Raw genomic sequence first — 26,942 nt, 5'->3', positions numbered from 1 at the left:
ACCTCAATGGCTTCATCGTAGGTTTTGCGGGCTTCTGTATCGGTCTTGTCGGACATGAGCCATGCCTTCAGCAGGTACTCGTAGAAACTGTCCCCAAGTCCTCCAACTGAGGTGTGATCTGGAGAGAGGAGAAAGGGTTAAATATGCAGAGAGGAGGAACCAGCGAGAGACAGGAAAAGAGAGAAAGCCAAAGTGGATTATTTGTAGTAATATTGGCAGCGGTTTCACATCTCATTTCCAGTTTTTGTTTACTGTGTCCCTGGTGTGCTCACATTTCCATGTCCCCAAACGCCCGGATGAAAGTTTACTCAGCTTTCATGGCTGTCCGAATTTGCCGGACGCCCCGTAGAGAGGAAGGGACACAGCCAACACTGTTTCTGATCAGACTATCAAATAAAAAAACATTTCCCCAGGGAGTTTGAGCCCAGTTGATCCAAGTCTTTAATGACACTTTGGTCAATTTCACTGACCTATAAAAGATTTACGGAGAGTGTTAGCAAAGAAAATAATGTTAGCATATGAGATGTGTTATTGAGTATCATTATAACAGTTGATACTGTCAATACTAACGTTTTATGAAAAGTTTGGGAAAGAAATCTACCTGTTTTATGATCATTTTGGCTTAGTGAATGGCAGTTAAAAGACATGGTTGGCGAATGCAAACAAAAACTACTCGGCATAAAACAATGTACTCAAGTATAATTACCAAAGTATTGGCATCAAAATATACTTAAAATACCAAAGGTGAAAGCACTCATTATGCACAATCGCCCATTTCAAAATAGTAGATATTGAATTGTTTTTATTAATAGCAACAATCTCGCCGCCTCGATCGCAATTATGATTTCAGTTTTAAATTACATGTACAGCACTTTGGCTCGACCCAAAATCGTTTTTAAATGTGCTCTACAAATAAAATGTAATTTGATTCAGATTTCTAGTCGTTTCTAAAAATTGATATAAATAAGATTCATATAACATAATAGTTCTCCTAGACTAGATGTAACATCTCTTTATGATCATATTCGAAATCTGATGCTTTGTTTACTACCTAGAGATCTCCCTCTCTGTAAGTGATTAACTTGCCTGAAGGTAAAATGGAGGGACGTGCAAACACGGGGAACGAGGAAGACGAAAGAAGTAATGAATTATTCAAACCTCACAAACAACCTTGGAGTCATTACTGAGGGCAGATTGTGAGTATGTGTTCATGTTCGGGAATCTCTGAGTTTGTATATTTCCCTCAGAAAAAGCCAGGTATGAGCATGACGGGACGGCGAGGGACAGCTCGTCAATATATTTGATCAACGTTTAAATCCGCTCAAGGCTGATTTGGTGAGTTCAAATCATTTAGGAGAGCCTAATCAAAGAGTTCCTGATACACTTATGTTGGCAATATAAGAGTGTGTGTAAGTGTGTGTGTTATGTAAGGTTTTCAAGGACTCACATCACTGTCAAGTTTACATATTTTACGCAGAGTGTATCCAGCAGCACATATAAATAACCCTCCAGATCCAAACACGAGCCTACATAACCTGCAGACTTAGATGAATGCTTGTATATCATCCTGAGCGGATCTGGCAGCTCACCAGCGCTCTGCTCCACGCGGCCATACGTGGTTGTTGAAGTATTGGATGAGATAAGTCTGCTCGCTCAAAGAAAAACAGCATTGCACCTTGTTCACCATGGCTGTTGGCAGAACTCTTCTCCTCTGTCCGTCTAATCATCGAGAATCAATACCAAATCTTCTTGAAGAAAAATCTACTACTGTTTTTGTCCCCAACCACAGCATGTGTTGAACTGTATTTCCGTTAGGGTTAATACACAGAAGAAAAAGCTTGTAGCAGGAAGCTGTAAAAGAGCGTCTGTGCAGAGGCTCGCTCAGGGGAAGCAATAACGGTTCAGACCTGATTACAGCTCTTGGAAGCGGACACAAGTGGCCAACATGTTTTTACTTCACAGACTCTGCGTTCAATACCAGGTTAATAGCGAGGCGCGCAGAAATCCCAAAGAGATCTTTGAAATACCATCGGTACTTGAAGAGGAGACATCTTACAGGATGTTTTTCAGGGCATGTTCAACTAGGAGGTGAACCAAGAAAAAAGAAGAAATCTGAGCTACTTATTTATATGAACAGCAGAAAAGCACTGTGCTGAATGCCATTATTATAAGTTCTAATGAAGCTCAGCGCAAGTTCAGACAGGAAGACCTATCACTCCGTATTGCTCGTCATGGCAATACTCGCTCCCTCCACTGGATGACAGGGAGCGCCACTCCTTAGCCAACATATCACTTCCCTCCATTCACAAGCCTAATTATCGCACCTGTTAATCCCTCTATATATGCTCTCCCCTTTTTTTCTCAGCTGTCTTCCAGGTGTCAACGCGCAACCCTCCTCCACCCTTCGCCTCCTGCTTCCAACTCAGGGCCAAGCTTAACCTTCTCCCTTCCAACCGGACCTAACCACTTATCACCACCACCAGGTCTAGACCCAGGGGGGTTCATCGGAAACGGTTCTTTCCCTTCCCGAATGATGTCCTACAAAACCTGGGCCTAATCGCCAAAACACATTTCATCCACCTGTTATAAACCGTCATCATTATGTTTCATTTATATAATGTGAACGATAATAAACATGTATTCCATACATCACGTCTCTCCTGATTGAACTATGGTTAGTCCTCTCCTTGCAGAGAGGGATAACCAGCCCTGAGCCACAGGGAGCTCAGATGTATTCAAGATGTCGATTTCCTGTGACCTTGGTTGGAGAAACTTGGGATCTATAAACAGTTCAACCAAGTTTACTTATTTTTCAGGGTGAAGCTATTTCACCCGAGGACAGACATCTAGTCTCTCTTTGGATTCAGATTGGAAGTCAATACACTTCTGTTCATGTACAGAATAATTCATAAGCAGTGGAGAAAGTGAGAGTTAATGCGATACAATACAGTAGGAGTTAGAACATTGTAGCAAATACTATTAACAATTAACTGTTAATACATTCAAATGTAAGACAAGCATAACATAATTATTAAATCGGGGAAAAGAGAGTATTATGTAAAGTCAAAAATTGCAAAAAAGAATTGTGATTGATGGTTGTATGTTTTTTTTCCAAGGCTTATCAACTATGAGTTTAATTTGTGGTTTTCTTTTTATATAAGTGGTTTACCATCATTATCTTACTAATATGTAACATTATTTTATATAATTTAAGTTTTCCAGACCAATAACAATACCATCCACACAAAGTCCTGTGTGTTATATTCAATCATAAATTGAGATAATTGTCGTTTGCCACATCTGGTATTTCTCTCCTAACATCCTGCTCCCTTTCACTCTGTCCGCTCTCTGGTGCGCACCAGACCACAGTTCGTTACATTGTTTCATTTTCCAGAAGGTTCGGTTTGCGTTCACACGGCAAAACTCAAACGAACTAAACTTTAAACACAATCAGTGCACGGAAATGCTGTTCAAACCATGGTCAGACGTTAAAGGGGTAAAAGTTGTGTGAATGAGGCATTGACATTGAGAGCAGGTGTATGTGGGTGTTGGGGGGGGGGTCGAACAGAAGAAACCAGGACAAAATGGTGAGTGTATAATTTGAAATGCAGACATCTCTCAGCCCTCGCTCTGCAGCATCTTCTCTGCTCGCTCGTGTGACAGATTTAATGATTGACAGACACATCTTCACCCGACACACAACATCTGCCCTCTGCTAAATCCACTCTCACTTTACTTGAAAAACAAAAGCATCTGTCTTTTGTCGTGATGGCCTCCGATCACTACGAGAGAGAGAGAGTGAATTAAATGTTCTTAAATCAATGTCGGTCACTTCAAAAAGGATAACTGGTAAACATATACGTGACAGCGGCTGCTTTTCTTGCTTAAAAAGGTGTCAGAATTGAATCTGGAGCTACACATGTGAGTCGATGCAGACAGATTTAAAGACTGGTTTGATGTCTTTAAATCTTTTTGTCCTTCTAATAAAAATGAAAAATGTCTGCCCTCTTATTATCTGTCTGTTGCCATATGTATATCTGTTACTATCTGTATGTTCAGTTGCTGTTTTGATAAGTGTACATGTTGTGCAGCAGCTGTTGAAACAAATATCCCTTGGCACGATAAAATCTGAATATATATTTCAAAAAACGATGCATTGAGAGTGTGAAATGAGATGTTGTCCTTCATATCCAAAGTGCTGGATACAAACTGTATGTGTGTGGGAATCATTTCCCGAAGGACAGTTTATTTCTCCCTGTGGCGTTCTGACAGCAAGCTGAGTGAACGGTAATTAAATAATGAGTTTGTCTTCACCCTCTTTCTGCAGGAGTGTTTTGAAGTAGTGTTTTTATGCAGTGCTGCAAGAATAAAAGGACGCAAATGAGTTTCTTAAAATATATAAATAAATTATTTTAGTTTTCCTGAGATTATGCACAATGTGTCTCTTTGTTCTGTAGAAATAACTATTAAGACTTTCGGTCCGACACAGAGATGGAAGCATAGAGCAACACGCTCCCGACCGAAAAATATCTAAAAACACTGTCCGAACAACGCAATCCAACTCTCTGAGAGCATTTAAATCAACGGGGAAATATCGGACTAACGAAAAATGTCCAGAAAGGGAAAGAAAATCAATACCCAAAGTGAAAAGCACGACGAGGAAGAAATCGATCAGCTGTCTCAAGCAAGCAACAGCATGGATGATGACAAGCAGCCAGATGACGCAGATCACAGCGGGGAGGCTAATATGAGTTTAATTCTAAAAGAGCTGCGAGACTTTAGAAAAGACTCCTGCCAACAACTCAATGGAATAAAGGATGACATCAATAAAATTAACAAAATAATGGAGGAAGCAGAGGAACTAATTGACGTAGCGGAGACCAGGATCCAGTCATGGGAAGAGGTGGTGACAGGCCTAGTGAAGCTACAGGTACAGACCGAGGCTAAACTGACGGACCTGGAGGGACGAACACGGCGCGAGAATATAAGGATCTACGGAGTAGAGGAAGGTGCAGAAGCCATGTCGACATCTGTGATCGCTTTTGTGGAAGAGCTACTAGTTAAAGGCCTGGAACTGACCCCCTCTACGCTACAGATCGAGAGGGCGCACCGTGCGCTCGGCCCCAAACCTCCGGCAGAGGCCTCACCAAGATCACTGGTGGTGAAATTCTCAAGTTTTAAAATGAAAGAAGACGTAATCAAAAAAGCCTGGCAGAAAAAGGGTTTTTATTTCAAAGAAAAAAAGGTCAACGTGGACCACGATTACGCACCTGAATTGCAGAGAAGGAGAAGGCAGTATGCGGAAGCCAAATCGGCACTTAAGGAAAGAAACATAAGATTCCATAGCCCATTCCCGGCCAGATTAAAAGTGTTCTATGAGGACAATCCAGTGGTCTACAACTCGGCTGAGGAGGCAACAGCAGACATGGTGAAGAGAGGGATACCAGTGCCTGTCCTGCAGAACCCAAGCTCGTTAATAGGCCAGATTAACCGGCTGACCTGGGAACCCCAGAAAGCGAGGAGATCAACTGCACCCGAGCTCCAAGTTACACTTCAAGGAACGGCTTCGAAGCTTTCGACATCGGGATACCTGATAAGTAGCACTGAGACTATTTTCTTTTTTCTTCCTTCCTCCTTGCCTTTACTATCATTATTTTCCTCTCTACCCAAAGGTTGAGAGCAAACTGAATAGAACGCTTATACCACGGACACATGTGGGCACATTTCGGGTCGGTTTGCTACCCTCTGTATTTTATGGACCTATGTATCAGCTTAAGGGCTGAAGAGGGCCCCCTTCCATCAATAAGAGGAAGAGACTTTCCCTCCACATTCCAACACTCCAAGGCACAATATGTGGCCTTCAATCTGGAAGTCAATGTCATTTATGTTTGTGGATATTATTTTGTTACATTTTTTTTGGTTATAGTTTTGTATTTTATTAATGTTATATATACAACAGGGGATGTTGGAAATGATTTAAATGTAGGAACTCATGGATTTAAAATAAAGGCAAATAACCAGCATGCAGAGTAAAGGGTCAATTAAAGTAATTACATACAATGTGAACGGTCTGGGAAACCCAATTAAAAGGAATAAAGTCATGTCAAAATTAAAAAGAGATGGAGTTGAAATAGCCCTCCTTCAGGAGACTCATCTAACAGAACAGGAACACCAAAAACTTAAAAAGTGGAACTTCAGTTCATATTCATCCTCATACAGAAAGGGATCCAGGAGGGGCGTAACAGTCTTAATCTCCAGTAAATTAAACTTTGAATGCACATATGAAAAAAAGGACAAAGATGGGAGATATGTACTGATTCGGGGAAATTTGGAGGGCACTTTAGTTACCCTCCTGAATGTATATGCCCCCCCGGGATCTGAATGGTCATTTTACAAACACATTTTTGAAATAATAACATTGGAGGCCCAAGGAATTCTAATTTGTGGGGAGATTTCAATGTTAGACTTAACCCAACTTTAGATACTTCAAAACCCCTTCCCTCAGGAGGGAAAAAAATCACCAAGAACATTACATTGATCTTGGGAGACCTAGGGCTCTCAGATATATGGCGAGACCTAAATCCGTCTACGAAAGATTTTACCTTTTACTCACACCCACACTCAGTATACTCAAGGCTCGATTATCTGTTTATGTATCAGAAAGATTTTTACAGGGTCCAAAATTGCAGTATAGGGACCATGGACTTATCAGACCATGCCCCGGTCTCCATGGCACTAAATCTAGGACTAGAAAGGAAAAGCACAATCTGGAGATTGAACACAGGAATTCTTAACCAAATTAGGCCTCAAATCAGGACCCATATAAAAGATTATCTGAACGACAATGACAATGGAGAAGTGTCCCCAATAATCTTGTGGGATGCATGCAAAGCTGTCCTAAGAGGAAAAATAATTGGCTATTCCTCAAACATAAATAAGCAAAGAAAAGAAAACAAATCAGCTTCAAACAGAACTAAAACATCTAGAAAATATACATAAGAAAACCCTAAACACAAAAACTAAAATGGAAATAGATAAAAAAAAGAACGAACTCCATGAAATCCTCTCTAACGACATAAAAAATAAAATGATCTTTCTAAAACAAAGTTACTATGAGGTAGGAGGTAAATCAGCAAAACTATTGGCTTACAAACTAAAAAAACAACAGATAGAAAACACAATTTACAAAATAAAAGACCCTGAAACAAGTATTACACATAGTAATCTAAAAGACATACAACAAACGTTTGTCTGTTTTTATAAAAACCTATACACACAGCCTAAAATAGATAAAACCAACATCAGGAGTTTCCTTGACTTGATCACTTTCCCTAAAGTGAGGGATGAGCAAAATCACAATTTAATTAGAGAAATTACGGGAAAAGAAATAGAAAAGGCAATCGCTGATTTAAAACCCAATAAAGCCCCAGGCCCAGATGGTTTCCCTTCTGAATGGTACAGGGAAATGATGGATCTACTGATCCCAACAATGAGGGATGCCTTTAACCACGTGCTTCAGACAGGTATAGCTCCCCCCTCATGGGGCGAAGCAGTAATCTCCCTGATACCAAAGGAAGGGAAAGACAAATGTGACTGTGGAAGCTATCGTCCAATAAGTGTGCTAAATCAAGACTATAAGATCTTTACCCACATTTTGGCAAAAGACTCGAAGAAATCCTCCCTCGGATAATAAATCTAGATCAGACAGGATTTATCAAACAACGGCAAACTCAAGATAATATCCGCAGAACTCTACACATAGTTGAACATATATCCAAAAACAAACTCCAGGCAGTACTTTTGAGCCTTGATGCAGAAAAAGCCTTCGATCGAGTTAATTGGAATTTCCTATACCAAGTTCTTGAAAAGTTTGGCTTTCACAAGACTTTTATTAATACTGTTCAAGCATTGTACGACAACCCTTATGCAAGAATAAAAATAAATGGAGCCATATCAAATTCTTTCAACCTTGAGAGAGGGACACGACAGGGATGTCCAATTAGCCCTCTGTTATTCGCAATTTATATCGAAGCTCTGAGTTTGGGGGTTACTCAAAATAACAATATTACCGGCATAAAAGTATATGGCCAGGAACATAAATTATCATTATTTGCTGATGATATATTAATATACCTGTCAAACCCAGATGAATCTTTCTTGAGTTTACTGACCTTTTTGGATACTTATAGTTCTGTCTCAGGGTACAAACTCAATATAACAAAAACCCAAATACTGAGCTTTAATTACAAGCCAAGCCAACATATAAACTCGACCATTGTTCTTAATTGGGATCTGGACCACTTAAAATATCTGGGAGTAAACATCTCTAAAGATTCAGAGGACTTGTATACACTAAATTTTAACCCTCTAAATCAGAAAATAAAAGAAGACATAAATAGATGGAACTTGATCCCAGTGCTGAGCTTTGAATCTCGAATAGAATCAGTGAAAATGAACATCCTACCTAGACTTTTATACCTTTTCCAGAATCTACCAATTGAAATCACAGACAAGCAGTTTAACGAATGGGATAAAACCATATCAAGGTACATTTGGCAAGGGAAGAAACCAAGGATTAGATTCTGTACTCTTCAACTAGCAAAAAACAAGGGAGGAGTAGCGCTCCCCTGCTTGAAGGACTACTATATATCAGCCCAATTAAGAAGCTTGTTCTGCTGGTGCAAGCCAGACTACAGAGCTAGATGGAAAGAAATTGAGAATAATGTATCAGGAGAAGTACCAATCGAGGCAAGGTTAGGGGATAAAAAACATATTAAAAACTTACTGGAAAAAGATAACCGCTGGATCAACCTCTCTTTAAAACTATGGCTGAGGGCCATCACCAGGAGTGACTTGCTGGAGGAATGAAGATATTAGATGGTGTGCTCACATGATCTTGATTTCACACCAAGCAAGCTAGGATACAACATTTAAAGGCTGGGACAAACATGGCCTTACTTCATATTGGCACATTTTTCAGCAAAGGAACCATGTAGATTTCAAACATTAAAAAATCGATATGGGTTGAATAACCGTGATTTTTTAGATTCTACAGGTACGCCATTACTTATATAGTTCCCTGTCAGACAGCCAGAAGGCCCTTGAAAACCCTTTATTAATAGTTTTCACCAGTGCATACACATCAGACACAGGGATGAAAGTAATCTCCAATCTGTTACCAAGCTCTTCAAGATATTAAAAAGGAAAATACTTTCTATATAAAACACAAATGGGAAAACGAAACAAAAAAAAAACCATCCCTGACGAAGTTTGGACAGCTACTGTACTTTTCAATGGAAGATCTCGAGCTCAGGCACCTACAGAATGTTTAGTTGGAAGATGCTGAGCAGGTATTTTTTCAGCCCTGCTCAGTCATCACATCAGCTAGGGCCCCCCAGCTGCTGGAGGAAATGTGGTTCTCAGTTAGCACATCACTACCATTTGTTTTGGACTTGCCCTTTAATAGTAACTTTTTGGCAAAAGATCCATGTAGAAATTGAAATAATACTACAGGAAAAATCCCTTTAAACTGGGGACGAATTTCTATTTGGGCTCGTACATTCAATCCCCTCAAATTTAAAAACAAAAAAATTATTTGGAATTCTTACTGTTGCAGCAAAAAAAGCAATAACTAGAAAATGGCTCAAAGCAGACATCCCCTCTCTTGACAACTGGTACGACAAAATCCATGAAATCTATATCATGGAAAGAATCACATTCTCAATGAGGCTACAGGAAAACACATTTGAGGAAATATGGAAAAAGTGGAGAATTTACATATCCCAAAGACAACCATCCCTTGTTTGACTGTTCCTATACACCGATTGAATGTATATAGATGTGTATGTATGGACACATGTATGTGTGGGTGTATTGTATGCATATATGTATGTTGATATGAATGCATATGTACATGTTTTTATTTTATTTTGACTAATTTTGTTTGCTATTTCATTTGTCACTGTCGGGTCTCTAAAAATAGATGATTTGAAAAACTGTACTTGTATTATAATGTGACTCCAAATAAATAAAGAATTAAAAAAAAAAAAGGAAATAACTATTAAACATAACACACACACAAATCTCTTTAATGTACCTCAATGGCTTCATCGTAGGTTTTGCGGGCTTCTGTATCGGTCTTGTCGGACATGAGCCATGCCTTCAGCAGGTACTCGTAGAAACTGTCCCCAAGTCCTCCAACTGAGGTGTGATCTGGAGAGAGGAGAAAGGGTTAAATATGCAGAGAGGAGGAACCAGCGAGAGACAGGAAAAGAGAGAAAGCCAAAGTGGATTATTTGTAGTAATATTGGCAGCGGTTTCACATCTCATTTCCAGTTTTTGTTTACTGTGTCCCTGGTGTGCTCACATTTCCATGTCCCCAAACGCCCGGATGAAAGTTTACTCAGCTTTCATGGCTGTCCGAATTTGCCGGACGCCCCGTAGAGAGGAAGGGACACAGCCAACACTGTTTCTGATCAGACTATCAAATAAAAAAAAATTTCCCCAGGGAGTTTGAGCCCAGTTGATCCAAGTCTTTAATGACACTTTGGTCAATTTCACTGACCTATAAAAGATTTACGGAGAGTGTTAGCAAAGAAAATAATGTTTAGCATATGAGATGTGTTATTGAGTATCATTATAACAGTTGATACTGTCAATACTAACGTTTTATGAAAAGTTTGGGAAAGAAATCTACCTGTTTTATGATCATTTTGGCTTAGTGAATGGCAGTTAAAAGACATGGTTGGCGAATGCAAACAAAAACTACTCGGCATAAAACAATGTACTCAAGTATAATTACCAAAGTATTGGCATCAAAATATACTTAAAATACCAAAGGTGAAAGCACTCATTATGCACAATCGCCCATTTCAAAATAGTAGATATTGAATTGTTTTTATTAATAGCAACAATCTCGCCGCCTCGATCGCAATTATGATTTCAGTTTTAAATTACATGTACAGCACTTTGGCTCGACCAAAATCGTTTTTAAATGTGCTCTACAAATAAAATGTAATTTGATTCAGATTTCTAGTCGTTTCTAAAAAATTGATATAAATAAGATTCATATTAACATAATAGTTCTCCTAGACTAGATGTAACATCTCTTTATGATCATATTCGAAATCTGATGCTTTGTTTACTACCTAGAGATCTCCCTCTCTGTAAGTGATTAACTTGCCTGAAGGTAAAATGGAGGGACGTGCAAACACGGGGAACGAGGAAGACGAAAGAAGTAATGAATTATTCAAACCTCACAAACAACCTTGGAGTCATTACTGAGGGCAGATTGTGAGTATGTGTTCATGTTCGTGAATCTCTGAGTTTGTATATTCCCTCAGAAAACGACAGGTATGAGCATGACGGAGACGGCGAGGGACAGCTCGTCAATATATTTGATACACGTTTAAATCCGCTCAAGGCTGATTTGGTGAGTTCAAATCATTTAGGAGAGCCTAATCAAAGAGTTCCTGATACACTTATGTTGGCAATATAAGAGTGTGTGTAAGTGTGTGTGTTATGTAAGGTTTTCAAGGACTCACATCACTGTCAAGTTTACATATTTTACGCAGAGTGTATCCAGCAGCACATATAAATAACCCTCCAGATCCAAACACGAGCCTACATAACCTGCAGACTTAGATGAATGCTTGTATATCATCCTGAGCGGCATCTGGCAGCTCACCAGCGCTCTGCTCCACGCGGCCATACGTGGTTGTTGAAGTATTGGATGAGATAAGTCTGCTCGCTCAAAGAAAAACAGCATTGCACCTTGTTCACCATGGCTGTTGGCAGAACTCTTCTCCTCTGTCCGTCTAATCATCGAGAATCAATACCAAATCTTCTTGAAGAAAAAGTCTACTACTGTTTTTTGTCCCCAACCACAGCATGTGTTGAACTGTATTTCCGTTAGGGTTAATACACAGAAGAAAAAGCTTGTAGCAGGAAGCTGTAAAAGAGCGTCTGTGCAGAGGCTCGCTCAGGGGAAGCAATAACGGTTCAGACCTGATTACAGCTCTTGGAAGCGGACACAAGTGGCCAACATGTTTTTACTTCACAGACTCTGCGTTCAATACCAGGTTAATAGCGAGGCGCGCAGAAATCCCAAAGAGATCTTTGAAATACCATCGGTACTTGAAGAGGAGACATCTTACAGGATGTTTTTCAGGGCATGTTCAACTAGGAGGTGAACCAAGAAAAAAGAAGAAATCTGAGCTACTTATTTATATGAACAGCAGAAAAGCACTGTGCTGAATGCCATTATTATAAGTTCTAATGAAGCTCAGCGCAAGTTCAGACAGGAAGACCTATCACTCCGTATTGCTCGTCATGGCAATACTCGCTCCCTCCACTGGATGACAGGGAGCGCCACTCCTTAGCCAACATATCACTTCCCTCCATTCACAAGCCTAATTATCGCACCTGTTAATCCCTCTATATATGCTCTCCCCTTTTCTTTCAGCTGTCTTCCAGGTGTCAACGCGCAACCCTCCTCCACCCCTTCGCCTCCTGCTTCCAACTCAGGGCCAAGCTTAACCTTCTCCCTTCCAACCGGACCTAACCACTTATCACCACCACCAGGTCTAGACCCAGGGGGGTTCATCGGAAACGGTTCTTTCCCTTCCCGAATGATGTCCTACAAAACCTGGGCCTAATCGCCAAAACACATTTCATCCACCTGTTATAAACCGTCATCATTATGTTTCATTTATATAATGTGAACGATAATAAACATGTATTCCATACATCACGTCTCTCCTGATTGAACTATGGTTAGTCCTCTCCTTGCAGAGAGGGAGTATAACCAGCCCTGAGCCACAGGGAGCTCAGATGTATTCAAGATGTCGATTTCCTGTGACCTTGGTTGGAGAAACTTGGGATCTATAAACAGTTCAAACCAAGTTTACTTATTTTTCAGGGGTGAAGCTATTTCACCCGAGGACAGACATCTAGTCTCTCTTTGGATTCAGATTGGAAGTCAATACACTTCTGTTCATGTACAGAATAATTCATAAGCAGTGGAGAAAGTGAGAGTTAATGCGATACAATACAGTAGGAGTTAGAACATTGTAGCAAATACTATTAACAATTAACTGTTAATACATTCAAATGTAAGACAAGCATAACATAATTATTAAATCGGGGAAAAGAGAGTATTATGTAAAGTCAAAAATTGCAAAAAAGAATTGTGATTGATGGTTGTATGTTTTTTTTCCAAGGCTTATCAACTATGAGTTTAATTTGTGGTTTTCTTTTTATATAAGTGGTTTACTTTTTGTTAACCATCATTATCTTACTAATATGTAACATTATTTTATATAATTTAAGTTTTCCAGACCAATAACAATACCATCCACACAAAGTCCTGTGTGTTATATTCAATCATAAATTGAGATAATTGTCGTTTGCCACATCTGGTATTTCCCTCCTAACATCCTGCTCCCTTTCACTCTGTCCGCTCTCTGGTGCGCACCAGACCACAGTTCGTTACATTGTTTCATTTTCCAGAAGGTTCGGTTTGCGTTCACACGGCAAAACTCAAACGAACTAAACTTTAAACACAATTCATGTGCACGGAAATGCTGTTCAACCATTGGTCAGACGTTAAGGGGGTAAAAACGCAAATCCCGGCAATTTCTACCGGAGCCTCCGTCATGGAGCATCGGCACTTTCGGCAGGTTATTCTCATGCTGCTGTTAGTCTGGAGATCAACAGACACGAGCGGCCCGCGCATATGATTATATAATCAGACAACGTCCGTTAAAAAACATTATAACACATGAGACGTTCTGCAGAGGAGGGGCGTCTCACCGACGACAGGTGTTCTTACTTTTATGTAGCTGACGGAGAATTTTTACTTTACACGACACTGTTCAACAGTTCATTCCGCTTCACTCTTTACTAAACAACCGCGGATGTCTTGAAAGACTCTTTCGCTAATGATTTTGAAGACATCCGCGTTTTTGTGACACGTAAATACTGCGCTTCCTATGTTTTGGTGCAGACGGCTTTCACACCAGCGATGAACCGCTCCAGAGTTCGCAAGCAAGCGCTCCGAGACCAGAGTCCGGTTGTTTAGTTCACTTCAGAGGTCTCGGACTGCGTTCACACCGACCCAAATGAACCGCACCAAGCGGCTAAACGCACCAGGGTTCGATTCAACCGGACTATACAAGGCAGGTGTGAACGCACCGGCTCTACCCAGACTCCTCCAGTTGAGAGGCTTAAAATAGGCTTATCTTGCTTTGTCCCACTTTTTCTCTCTGAAGTCTTCAGATCTTCTTTTACCGACTGATCTGTTGCTTGATTTTTACAGTAAAATGGGGTTTTAAAAATCTGAAGCGCTGTCATCATAACTGCTTTTTAAATGTACAACCTGATGTAATAAAAGGGAGCAGAACAGAAACACAAAGTAAGACTAACATCATCCAACCAGACACAAAAAAACTGCTCTTTCACACAAGACTGTTTTTGATGTTAAAGAGGAACATAAGAAGGCAACACTGATTCAATTAGAATATGAAACCGGAAGTGCTCTCAAGTTGTCTCATCTTTTTTTGTATTTTTTCCCTCGAGCATCTCCCCTTTTCTGTTTTCCAGTCACCTCCCACACTGTTTTAACTTGGCATCCTCCCACACACACTCCCTCCTCTCCATCATTTTCAGCCCACCAAAGGAGCTGGGTCATGCACGGAGCGCCTGTCAATTAAAGCGGGGTCTGCTGAGGAGGCGGCTTCAAACACACACTAAACCGCAGACACAAAGACACATGTACACAAGAGGACATCTTCACTGAGTCTCAGACACTCTGGTTCAAAGCACAGGTCGAGGGCACGAGCTGCTGAGGTAATACTAATACAGTCTGTGGATGGGAAGGAGGGCCACAAGTTATTTCTATGCAGCACCAAACCCAACGAAGATCAGCAGAGGTCAGCCATGTCTCAGTCCATGTCCATGCATTACAACCGTCTTTTTCACTGACAACAAATCATTATTGACAAATGCTGTTCAGCAGTCAACATGTACTTGGATGCTGCGTAAGGGATGGTGTGAAGTATTCTGTTATTATTATTTTATAATGTTTTGTTCTATCAGCACATTCAAAAGTGTGGTGTTTTGCTAACTGACGGCTTTTTTGCCTTTTAAAAAATAAGCCAATCAATATTTTAAAGAGGCCTTGGTATGCTTTTTGGGGTTTTCCCTTTCCTGTAGGGTGTTAGGGTTTGTTTAATTATGTCACTATGTAACTCTATTGGTTAGCGCTCCGAAACGTAAGAGGCGGGACATCTCTAAGCAGTTGACCAATCACAACAGAGCCGGCCAGCTAACCAATCAGAGCAGACTGGGCTCTGGTTTCAGACAGAGGGGGAAAAGACAGGCAGTGTGAGAAAAATAAAAAACTTTTCGAACATTAAAGCATGGAGACATGTCCCAGGAGAGGAACTACATACAAATATGAACCTCAACATTTGCATAATATGTTCGCATTAAAGATAATTTGGAATCAATTGTCCTGAGGCAGAGCCAGAAGGAAGTACAATGTAAGTATTAGTCAAATATAACTTTAAAAAATGTAAAAGTGTCAGAGAGATACAAGTTTACAAGTTGTTGAAAATGAGCACCCAACGTGTCAATGACAGACTAGATAACCAAGTGAAACCACATTTAAAAAAGAAATGGGAATTATCAGGCTACAACAAAACATCCATAGTCAACAAAAACAACAATACAAACTCTGAATTAGATGTATGTTTGTGCCTAAATGGGTGCTGGTGAGAGACAGAGAAAGGAATGACATCGCCGTGTAGGTTAAAAAGAGGGAGTAGATGCCGGTGTGTGTGTGGGCAGAGGAGTGTGTGGTAATAGGGCTGTCAGTCTCAGCAGGATCTCATTAACGCTCAGCCTCATTCCTCATTAGTGTGACTTAACTACTGTCAGTGTCTCTCCACACACACACACACACACACACACACACACACACACACACACACACACACACACACACACACACACACACACACACACACACACACACACACACACACACACACACACACACACACACACACACACACACACACACACACACACACACACACACACACACACACACACACACACACACACACACACACACACACACACACACACACACACACACACACACACACACACACACACACACACACACACACACACACACACACACACAGCTTCTTTCTCCTCTTCCAACACTTAACACATTGTCTCGAAACACAGCCACACATTCATAAACATTTCTCACCCAATTCTTAGAGCTTAAGCGAGACAATGATCTGCCTACGACGGGAAGGGTGTTAAATGCACTCCCAATGTATTATTATTATTTTCCAAATTAGTTGGACTTTCTAGAAAGATAGCAAACCCCCCAGGCAGCAGCTGATACAGCAGAACCACTCTCCAGCAACAGATACATTTTGGCCGGTGTTTTGTGTTCACTTGTGCCCAGATACCAGCGCACAGTAATCTAACTTGAGACAGCCGTGCAGCTTCAATTCAGTCCTGAAAGCTAAACAGACCTGTAACGAATTCAAATGGATGTGTTTACTCTACAGCAGCTACCTTGCAAGTGTTCAAAAATATGCAAATAACAATCCCACAAGAACACGTTTAGCTGGATGTGTATTTATCGGCAAACAGACTTCAAATGTACCGTAATTTTCTGCCTCGCTGAGTCTGATTTATAATTACCACGGCTTCATGGCAGCACTGAGAGCAGCGACTGCGTTGCTATTGCTGTGTGGATACAATGTTAAAGAAGATCAGTTATGTGTTTATTTTATCATCCTTTAAGAACATACATACATAGAGTGATTCTACATTGACAACAATAAAGTCAAATAAAGTGTATTTGTGTTAAGAAATAAGGATATACAGTATATTATTGCAGTTGTTTCAACTGTAGTACGTTTTGGGTCAAAACAGCCTTCACCAAAAATGTAATTGATATGTGTTGCATTCCAAGTTGTAATAAAACGATTAGTGCAGTCAGTAAATCAGGTGATGTTGTAATCTTTTGTATACACAGGATAGCATTTCACAACGTGCTGAGGTTACAGGACTACTGTTATATGTGAGTTTTAACAGTCTCTCAATCCACGTTTTTAATTACGTGAGAAGATTACAACTCTCACTATGTGGAGACTGCGGTAACATTAACAGAAGTAACATCTGGTGGGATACGCTATGCTCATTTACAGGGTCATACTTCTTTCCTACAACATATTTGTATGCTTTTAACACATCATTTCTATTACATAACGGCTGTCTGAGAATATCTGTATTCACACTCTGTTATAGCGCCTCTCGCTTTGAGCCCCATCCCGAATAAGTAAAGTCTGCTCTGATTGGCTTATGAGAGTAACTGCAAATGTAGCCTGCATTTGGCAAAGGAAGGGTGTTTGTGAACATTAAGGCATGTAAACGTGTCACAGTAGAGCAGTGCTTCTCAAAGTGTGGTCCGCGGACCACTGGTGGTCCGTGAGCGCCCCCTAGTGGTCCGTGAGTATATTGGTAACATTTCACATTTGAAATACATAAATACATTTTAGTTTTCCGCACTCTCACGGGAATATCTCCACAATGGAGCGAGGTTAAGTTTCACTTTTGGTTGCATGATATAGCCCCGAGCAACACCTTCGTCACACATGTTGCCACTTGTTTGTACCATTTTCAGGCGATTTGTAATCTGTTCTAGAAAAACGATGTGTTTTTTGATATTTGTGGAGTTAGGTGGTCCGCGAGTGTTTTTTTATTGGTTAAGTGGTCCTTGGTATGAAAGAGTTTGAGAAACACTGCAGTAGAGGCACAACATACCAATGCAAATAGTACTTAACCAAGACTACATGGGGTTGTTTAAAATAGGGGGCGTTAGTGGGCTTAAAGGTTTACAGTTTAACAGCGAGTCTCCTAGCAACTGCTGACATCAATCAATCAATGTTTATTTATATAGCCCAATATCACAAATGTTACATTTGTCTCAGTGGACTTCACAGTTTGTACAGAATATGACATGAGAAATGCCGACTCAGACACTTGAAAGCTAAAGGGTGTACAAATGTGTCCAATGGTTAATATATTCCTTATAGCTTATACGGTATAGTCCTTAAACAAAGAGTCAGCTTAAATTGATCTTGACTGAAGTGACCTTTTTAACCACATACAGAGAGCAGAATTAAGGCTCGAGACTGTTCAAAGCTTTGTTTTATTAAATGTTAGAATAAGGCCTGAAAGTTCACCTCCACAGATTGGTGACGAAGTCCATAGGGACTTGGCTTGGCAACTGGAAGGTCACCAGTTCAAGTCCGGGAAAGACCAAGTGCTACCGAGGTGTCCCTGAGCAAGGCACCTTGCACTGCTCCCCGGGTGCCGTACATAATGGCAGCCCACTGCTCCTAACACTAGGTCAAATGCAGAGAAACCGCTTCGTTACATAGTACCTGTACTACGTATGACAATAAATTGAATCTTAAAGTGACGGCTTTGTTGACTTGAAATATATGTAAATTATTATGTATGATTTTCAAAAGTTTTAAAGTTGCTTTGTGAAGTCTAGCGGTATTTCAGCATTTGCTTCTGTAGGCAGTGTCGTGCCAACATTTTCTACTTTTTAATCAAACATGGCGACATTTTTATTTCCCAGAATGCACTACAAAGAGTCGTCCAGCTACTGCCACCACAAGCACCAGACAAAGGTACCATGGCTGCACAATTGGTCATGATTACTTTATACGTTATTGTTAATAAACAATAACACATTGTTGTAATCATCATGGTCAGCTTTGCCTTATCATTTGTTATTTGCAAGACTTTATCAACAATCAAGGGGACTTTTTTCTCAGAGCCCCTTCAGGTTTAATTAATAACATGGCATTCACTGACCTACCCCCCCCCCCACTGAACCTCTGCATGCAGCACGGAGGGCTCGAAGCAGCTCAATTTGGTTCGGGAGGAGCTGTGGACTTTAATTAAACTGGTGCTGCTTCGTTGTAATCATCAAGGGGCAACGAGGTGGAATGGCAGCTAATGAATGTGTCCAGACTGAAGAGCCAAACACACTTACTGTTACATGCAAGAGGATCAATGGATACTGAGAGTAGGGTTTGCACAGAGACACTGATACCAGGCAGACTGGGAAGATTTTAATGCCCGGAACAACAAATAAAGACATTTGGTCAAATATTATCTGTGTTTATTGTTGAGTTTTACACAAAATATTTGTAGGAACGCTATTTAAAGAAGAAACTCAAAGTAGACTACTTCAAACAAAACAAGTCCTCTTCACAGACTTGCTTATAGCAGCAATATGATAATTATGATGCAAAATGTCTCCTTATTTCAGGCGTAAAACATTTAGGATAAAATAAAATAGAATAAAACCATTGTAAATAAACCAAAATATACATCTGGCTTATTACATTGTAATCAAGGTATGCTGCTGCTGACTTCAAATAGCCTTATTTATCGCCTAAAACAAATAGAACCCAAACTCTGGGAAAACAAAGGAAAATATAACGATAACTTATTGCAGGCTTGTGCTATTTTAGTCTATTTTCTACGCCTTTGTAACACACTTCAAATTGTGCGCAAGGCAAGGCAAGGCAAGGCAAGGCAAGGCAAGGCAAGGCAAGGCAAGGCAAGGCAAGGCAAGGCAAGGCAAGTTTATTTATATAGCACCTTTCAGCACCAGGCAATTCAAGGTGCTTTACAAAAATGAAAGACATTAAGAAAATGGCATTTAAAATCAGTCATTAAAAAGAAAAGCTAATAAAATAAACATTAAAAGATAAAAGTTACAGTGCAGTCTAAGATATGAATAGTTCAATTATTTCGGTTCTTGATTTTTAATTTATTCTCAGAACCTCCCTTTGGAATTCCGAACATTTCCGTCCCGATTGTTAATTTAGACTGGGGAATAAGATCCACCGAATATGATGACCAAAGAGATTTAAAATGTTCTGACTTCAGCAGATTTTTAACCATCAAAGTCCGGTAAATACCAGCTAATGGAAACCCATGCAGACACACGTTGTTACATGCTAACCATGCTGATTGTGAACACTATATTTTCACGAATTCAATGCATACACAAAGAACGACTGAGCCCCGACTCTCAAACACACCCACAGAGAAGAGACATACAACATCCCTCATCACCTGCACTCTCATGCGGCTCCGCGGCTCTATCCATCTGCTGATGCACTCATCCATCAATCCGCTCTCACACTCATCTTACGTCCATCTATTTCCCTCTGCTTTTGCCCAAAGTCTGTGCACTTACAAGTGCATCTGTCTGACTGACAAACAACCTATCCATCCATTAATGAGCCCATCCATTTATCACTCCAGTGCTTTCCACTTGTTTTGTCCACACCTACATCTCGTTTTTCATCTCACTCGACCGCCCTAGTTGTTGAAGGACACATCTGTATTTTGAGAAAAGTACAATCTTCCACTGTGCTTAGTTTCTGTGTGTGTATGTCTTATTGCACATTTACATGGGGGCGTCGTGAATTGAAAATACTTATTGAGGCTCGATTATGCCTTTTGGGGTGTCGTATAGGTTTTAGTGCATGTAAATGGTCTGCACAGGCAAACATGTCTCTGCCTGAAATGCCTCCATTGGACTCCTTTGTTTACCTCTACATAGTGAAAGCGGAATCACAGTAAAGGCACAACATATGAACCTGGAAATGAGCCCACTATGTCCTCTTTAATACGGCTCTCTCTTGCGTAACGACTCATTCCTCTGGATAAATGAAAGCAACATAATATTTTCATTTTTCAAATAGATTTAATCTTTTAATTTCCTTTCTCTGCACGAAAGAGCCAACCTGAGCCCATCTGATCGACAGGAAACAATACAGCGCTCAGCTTCTATAAAAAAACACTTCCAAGTGAATGTGCACACAAAAAGGAATATTTTAATATCCATAATGTTTTGTTATTCTGTTGGAATATTAAAATAACACATCTCTCTATAACTGTCACCATGCAGCTTAATGGCTGATCTCAGGTTGAAAACTCTCCCTAGTGACATGTTGAAAAGTAAACAAGGAGTATTTAAAGCTCCCTGATGACTGCTTGGATGATACATTTAAAAATCCCTCAGTAGCGTTTAGGAGGATTTAACATGTATGAAAGACACTTTTAAATGTTCTGAGTAAATGTTGGGAAGAGGACTCAAAGCACTGACATCCAAACTCTCAAGAGTGCTCAGCAGAAGTCACAGAAACATCTATTACATTTAGAAATCATTAAAGATTTAGAAAAATAATTATGAAGGATACAATTCAAAAGGCAGAACCTATAAAAGCATGTGATAAAAGTGTAGAAATGCTGATGTGTAACTTCGCAAAAACCGAATAAATGCAAAATGCAGAAATATAAAGGAGTGTGATAGACGATACATCTCTGTACATTTATATTCACATTAGTCATAAACATTTGTTATGGTTATTATAGTAAATTAAATGTATTCAATTTGAAATTACAATATACCTTTCTACCACAAACATAACTTGTTTTATTTATATTTTTCATCCGTAACTTCTGCACTATTTTACGTCTTACATTCCTATTGTCACTAGTACAATGGGTATACATCTTTAAATGAGAGGGAGCTTGAGATCTACTATTACTATTAATAGCTTTAGGCTTTAGGACGCTTCAAAAGTTGTATACATTTGCACGGACGCCAGGACCGGTGAAAAATGTGACATTCTGGGGTCAATGGGTTCAAATTGTCCAACTTGGTCGCTAACGCCACCTATATGTAAATCAATACTGACAAATTAACATAGTCGCACCGTAAGTCCGTTTGACCTGAAATGTTGCAGACTTATCCCGGTGGACCTGCTCTACATTTGGTCCTCTTGAACCTCTAAGCTCCGCCTACTTTGATTAACAAACACTTACATTTAAATGCTTAGTTTCTTGATACCAAACTTAGTATACAGCATCGGTGGAGGGTCACACACATCACGCTAGGAACTGAGCATGTTCGGTCGATAAATATGGCCGCCATTAATCAAAACGTATTTGCAAAAAGGCGGGGCTTAGAAGCAAATGATCATAACTCATCAACAATGAATCCAAATATCACAGAAGTTGTTGGATAGGCTCGGTCTGTATTGGGGAATAGGCACACCAAAGCATTTTCATTTTGGAATATAGGGGGTGCCAACAACACCACCAATTTATAACTCAAGCACAGATGGACGAAATAATTGTGTTCTTTTTAGACATACTCTGGGGGTATTGTCATATGAAAATAAATACCTGAGGGTGTCAAGTTCAAAGGATTCATGGATAAATATACACTTAAGGAGATGAGACAGAGGATATACAGATTCTGAGAAACGTTGAAGCATCACTCTCAAAGCTATAACAGCAGTTTAATACTGACACTTTCGGGATTAAATATATTTAAAACCTTACCATTATTTGACACATCCAGTGACAGTGTACTCTTCACAAAAGTCTGGCTACATAAATGTGTAACTCTTCAACGCAGGCGTTTCCTTAATGTAAACACTTGTTGTTGCTTGTCGCCACGTGTCAAGCCGACTAAATGACTGTCGTTGTGTCTATTCAACATGTCTCACCAGCTTTAATTACATTCTGAATGTTACATTGCAGTTAGCTGATGCTTTGTAAACGCTGAATGTAAATTGTAAAGGACATGAAGCAGAAATGACAGGTTCCAGAGCCAGAATAGTGTCGCTTCACATCTAACTTCACTCAGTGAGCTGCTAATTTCCCCGGGCAGAACTCCAAAATGTAATCAATATGTCGGGAATACTGTGTTCCGCTCTCCTTCTACTCGCCTCACTTTGTTCTCATTAAAGACGATCCATTCTGTTCCTTCTCTTCCTTGCACTTGGTTAGTTTCTCCTGTTCTCACTTCATAGAGCTGCAAGTACACGACCATTTAAAGCTCAAAGGAACGTTTTGATTCTTCTCTCAACTGGATGCTTGGAAATCAATAAGCCAGGAACACATTTCTTTATTACATGTTGAGAAAATAATCTAATCTCAATGCCCGAAGGTTGAAATGTTTCCACTTTCATTAACTGATTTCAACATTGACATAGTAAGGTATTTGACTAGATGAAATAAGCTTAATTTAAATTGTCTATCACCACAAGCATCACGGAAATGCGCACGGACTATCTTAGGCATTCAACGGTAGGACTTGTATTAAAACAATAACGTAAAGCAGCCATGACGTGCCTTAATGACAGCTGACTCAAATGTGCTGATGCAGTTTTATGATCCTGACTAAATACATCTAATTGTACTCACGTTGTCCCCAGCGCCCCGTCCGAGGGTTCAGGTAGTTTGGATACAGTCCGTTGGGTCGGTCCATTTTGGCGAGCAGCTTCCTGATGTGCATCACCTGAGACGGAAACCAGACACAAGAGTTTTAATCCGAATAGAAAATAATCCCCGTGTGAAAAAAGTTATATCACAGTCGTCATCTTCTCACAACAGATAGGTCTATTTCTAACAGATAGCTCTACCGCGGCTGTTAATTAAGGTCTGAATCTCCAGTACTTTTCTTTTCCCTCTCCTTTTGCTAAAGCTCAATGACCCTAATGTACATACAATATACTTGTATTTGTTCATTTAGTAGAGACAGGTAACATCTGCATTTAAAGGCTGGAAATGGTTATCTGATGATATGGGTATAAACGTGCTCTAATATTATTATAACTGTACAACAAATCACGTCTGAACTCTCTGCTCCATAGCTTCTCTTGATAACTGGACTTAAACTCCCACTATACATTTTACATTTATATTCAATTTAACATTGAATAATCAATTTCTTGCACAATAATATCCTGCATTATATTTGTTACTGGAAATTTGTATTTCCACATGTATATTTTCCATGTATATATTTGTTTAGACTTTTTAAAACTATTTTCTTATATTTTCTTTCTAGAAATATGTTGGACTGTTTATTTCTAGTGTCTTAATTTCTCTTATGTACATTGCCTTGTTTTTTATGCTGCTGCAACGCAAACATTTCCCAAATTGGGATCAATAAAGTATCTATCCATCCATCCATCCATCCATCTATCCATCCATCTATCTATCCATCCATCCATCCATCCATCTATCTATCTATCCATCCATCTATCCATCCATCCATCTATCTATCTATCCATCTATCCATCTATCCATCCATCCATCCATCCATCCATCCATCCATCTATCTATCTATCTATCTATCCATCTATCTACCCATCTATCCATCTATTTCCTACCTTCTGGTAGTAGGCGGGGTTTCCTGTCAGGTAGGTGAGGTGAACGAACTCCATGTGCAGAGTTCCAAACTCTGCCAGGATGCTGCTGCCGGCCGACGCCCAGCCCCAGTTACGCCCAACACCACTGCAGAGGAGGAAAGAAGAATACTGAAGGATTCAAATAAAAAAAGTCTGACAGTGGAGGCTGACAGGGTTTCCGATGTAGGTATAGAACATGTGATCAGTCAGGCGTTTAGGGGGTTATATTTTTTTTTGATCCACTGGAATTATAGTAAAAGAAAACGACTGAATGACTAAGACTAATTTTGAGTAATAATTCACCGTCTGATAATGCTTTTGATTATGCAGTTCTAAAAATAAAATATATAATCAAAGTGAAATTGAGAAAATAGATCAAGCAGAGCACTTTTACAAGCTGTAGGTTAGCAGGGGGACTACCGGTTTCTACACGTTTGATTTAACACTTCTTTAAAACGGTTTTACTGCGTGTTAAAAGAACAACACCCTGAAAATGAAGGCCCAGCTCAAACGCACACACAGACATGTGCAGTTATTGCAATGGATTCAACTCATTGTCAGGTTGAAGCGAAGCCACGTAGGGAATAACACATTATGTAACAATAATAATGATAACCGTGTAAGTACAGTTCAATCCCACACAGCCCTGTGAAGAGGTCTCATCAGGATACAAAGGTTAAAACGCACGAGTGTGGGCGGACTGGATTTGAAAACCAAAAGAATATAAGAAGATGAGTAGAAATGGGCAGTGGAGAAAGATAAGAAAAATGTTGAAGTACTTTATTTATTGTAGTATTCCAGTACTTTAGTTCCTGCACATGCACATAGAAGTTAATACTTATTATAAAAAATGTTTTACGTTAACAGTTTAACCTTATTATATTGTTTGTCTTATATTCTTCTTATAATATCTGTGTTTTAAGTCCTTTCCGGTTTTTCCTTGCCTCTTTTTGCCGTTATGAAACCTGAATGTCTCGACGGGGATTAATAAAGGTTTATCTCGTATCTCTCGTAAAAGCCACCATTCTTCTTTTTATTCCACTACATTTAAATTGCTTTCTTAGTCTATATCAATACAAGGCGACATAATATTGTGTTCACAGCTAGTTTTCACAAAAGTGGCAAACGAGACATGTTTCAGTATATTGAAAAGACTTGTTCCCGGCTGCTCGGTGGACTGTCAGTGATTTTGAGCGACACTATATATATTATTATATTTGTGTCAGGCTCTGGATGAAGAGGGTTTCTGTGTCACTGACCTCTTCAGGTTGACCATGGCCCAGGGGATCCCGGTGGGGGTGTTGAAGGCCGGGAGCAGCTTCTCCGCTAGCTGCACCGCCTTCAGCTTGAACATCTGCAGAGAGAAGAGAAAGGGTTAAAATCAACATCGGTTAACTTTCCTTTTTATCGCTTGAAATCCTCACGGTCCATCAACCTTCCCTGCTTATTATTCCTCTCACAGCTGACAGGTACAAGCATAAAACAACTGCCAAGCACCAACACAGATGCAGGCAAAGAAGACATCTGGAGACAAAGGATTGCTAAATGATGGCCACGGTGTCAAAGCAGAATGGATTTACGGCTAATATATGCAGAACCGCTCCTCAAACGGCGCTGCAGGTAAACAAAATGTTGCCATTGAGAAGGAAAGCAGGAGGTGGCACAACAGTGAGTCAGCAAGTTTAGAAACCAGAGTTCACAGTTTTTATTATCAGAACTGTCGACTCCATCCCGAACGAAGCAGCGACATGTGTTCGTTTTCAGATTACACCGGTGCTCCTCTCGTCTGACAGATGAGGCTCTGAAGGCTCTGATGTTTTCTGTCAGCGCGCCAATCAAAGAGATAGAAGGAAGCGACGGTGATTCTGCGGCTGAACTGCACACAAGAATCTGTGTCAAGCTAAAAATACAAGTGTATTAGACGGCAGGCTGCTATGAAAACACACAGCAAATATACAAAAGTGACAATTTAAAACCTGCACAGTTCTCCACTTTATATTGTAGTATTTGTCATATTTTTACTATCTATCTATCTGTTTTGAGTATTTATATTTGTGTAAATACTTCTCTCTTTTTTATAATAGTTGTTATTGTTTTTAAATTGTTTTTTTTGCCCCTTTTCCACAAACTATTCCTCTAACTTTTTGTTTATGTATGCACCATTTAAACCAAAACAAATGCCTTGTTTGTGGGTATGCCTAGCACAAGAGCAAATAAACGGGATTCTGATTAAAAGATTTGTCTTCATCAATTCCTTTATTTTGTCTCATTTATCAGAGAACGTACATACAGTACAACCGCAATTCCTCACACACACAGCGATATGCATTTCAGTCCATTGTTAGCATTTCTCTGCCTGATGTGAATGAATGGTCCAACAACACAGGGAGAGGGTAATAAACCCCACAACAACATAACCAAAGGTGACAGATTTCGCCCAAACAAAACAGAAACGTTTCATTATTCTCAGCATGAATTGCAAAAACGTAATGAATGTAAAGTAGACATTCGCAGCGGGACTTTAAGTGTACTGTAAGAGCCACTTTCTGGTTATTGGCAGATGAAAACATCGCCTTCCAGAATAAAGCAATTTAAAAAAGTGGCAGC

The 26,942-nt window shown here is 39.8% G+C and overlaps 1 protein-coding gene across 1 annotated transcript in view; it reads right to left on the bottom strand.

The window, feature by feature from the left end:
* The window catches only part of man1a2 (mannosidase, alpha, class 1A, member 2), a 170,523-nt gene that overhangs the window by 25,431 nt on the left and 118,150 nt on the right, over positions 1 to 26,942 (bottom strand). Inside the window, exons 7-10 of the mRNA XM_034110158.2 lie at positions 25,595 to 25,689; positions 24,318 to 24,441; positions 23,347 to 23,440; positions 10,097 to 10,212 (exon numbers count right to left, since the gene is read on the bottom strand). Of these exons, the coding sequence (XP_033966049.1) occupies positions 10,097 to 10,212; positions 23,347 to 23,440; positions 24,318 to 24,441; positions 25,595 to 25,689 (429 nt within the window). The remainder of the gene's footprint in view (positions 1 to 10,096; positions 10,213 to 23,346; positions 23,441 to 24,317; positions 24,442 to 25,594; positions 25,690 to 26,942) is intronic.

The sequence above is a fragment of the Pseudochaenichthys georgianus genome, chromosome 21, assembly GCF_902827115.2.
Source record: "Pseudochaenichthys georgianus chromosome 21, fPseGeo1.2, whole genome shotgun sequence".
Taxonomy (NCBI): domain Eukaryota; kingdom Metazoa; phylum Chordata; class Actinopteri; order Perciformes; family Channichthyidae; genus Pseudochaenichthys; species Pseudochaenichthys georgianus.
Note: the sequence above shows the minus strand (reverse complement) of the source record. Positions and strands in the feature narration are given on the sequence as shown.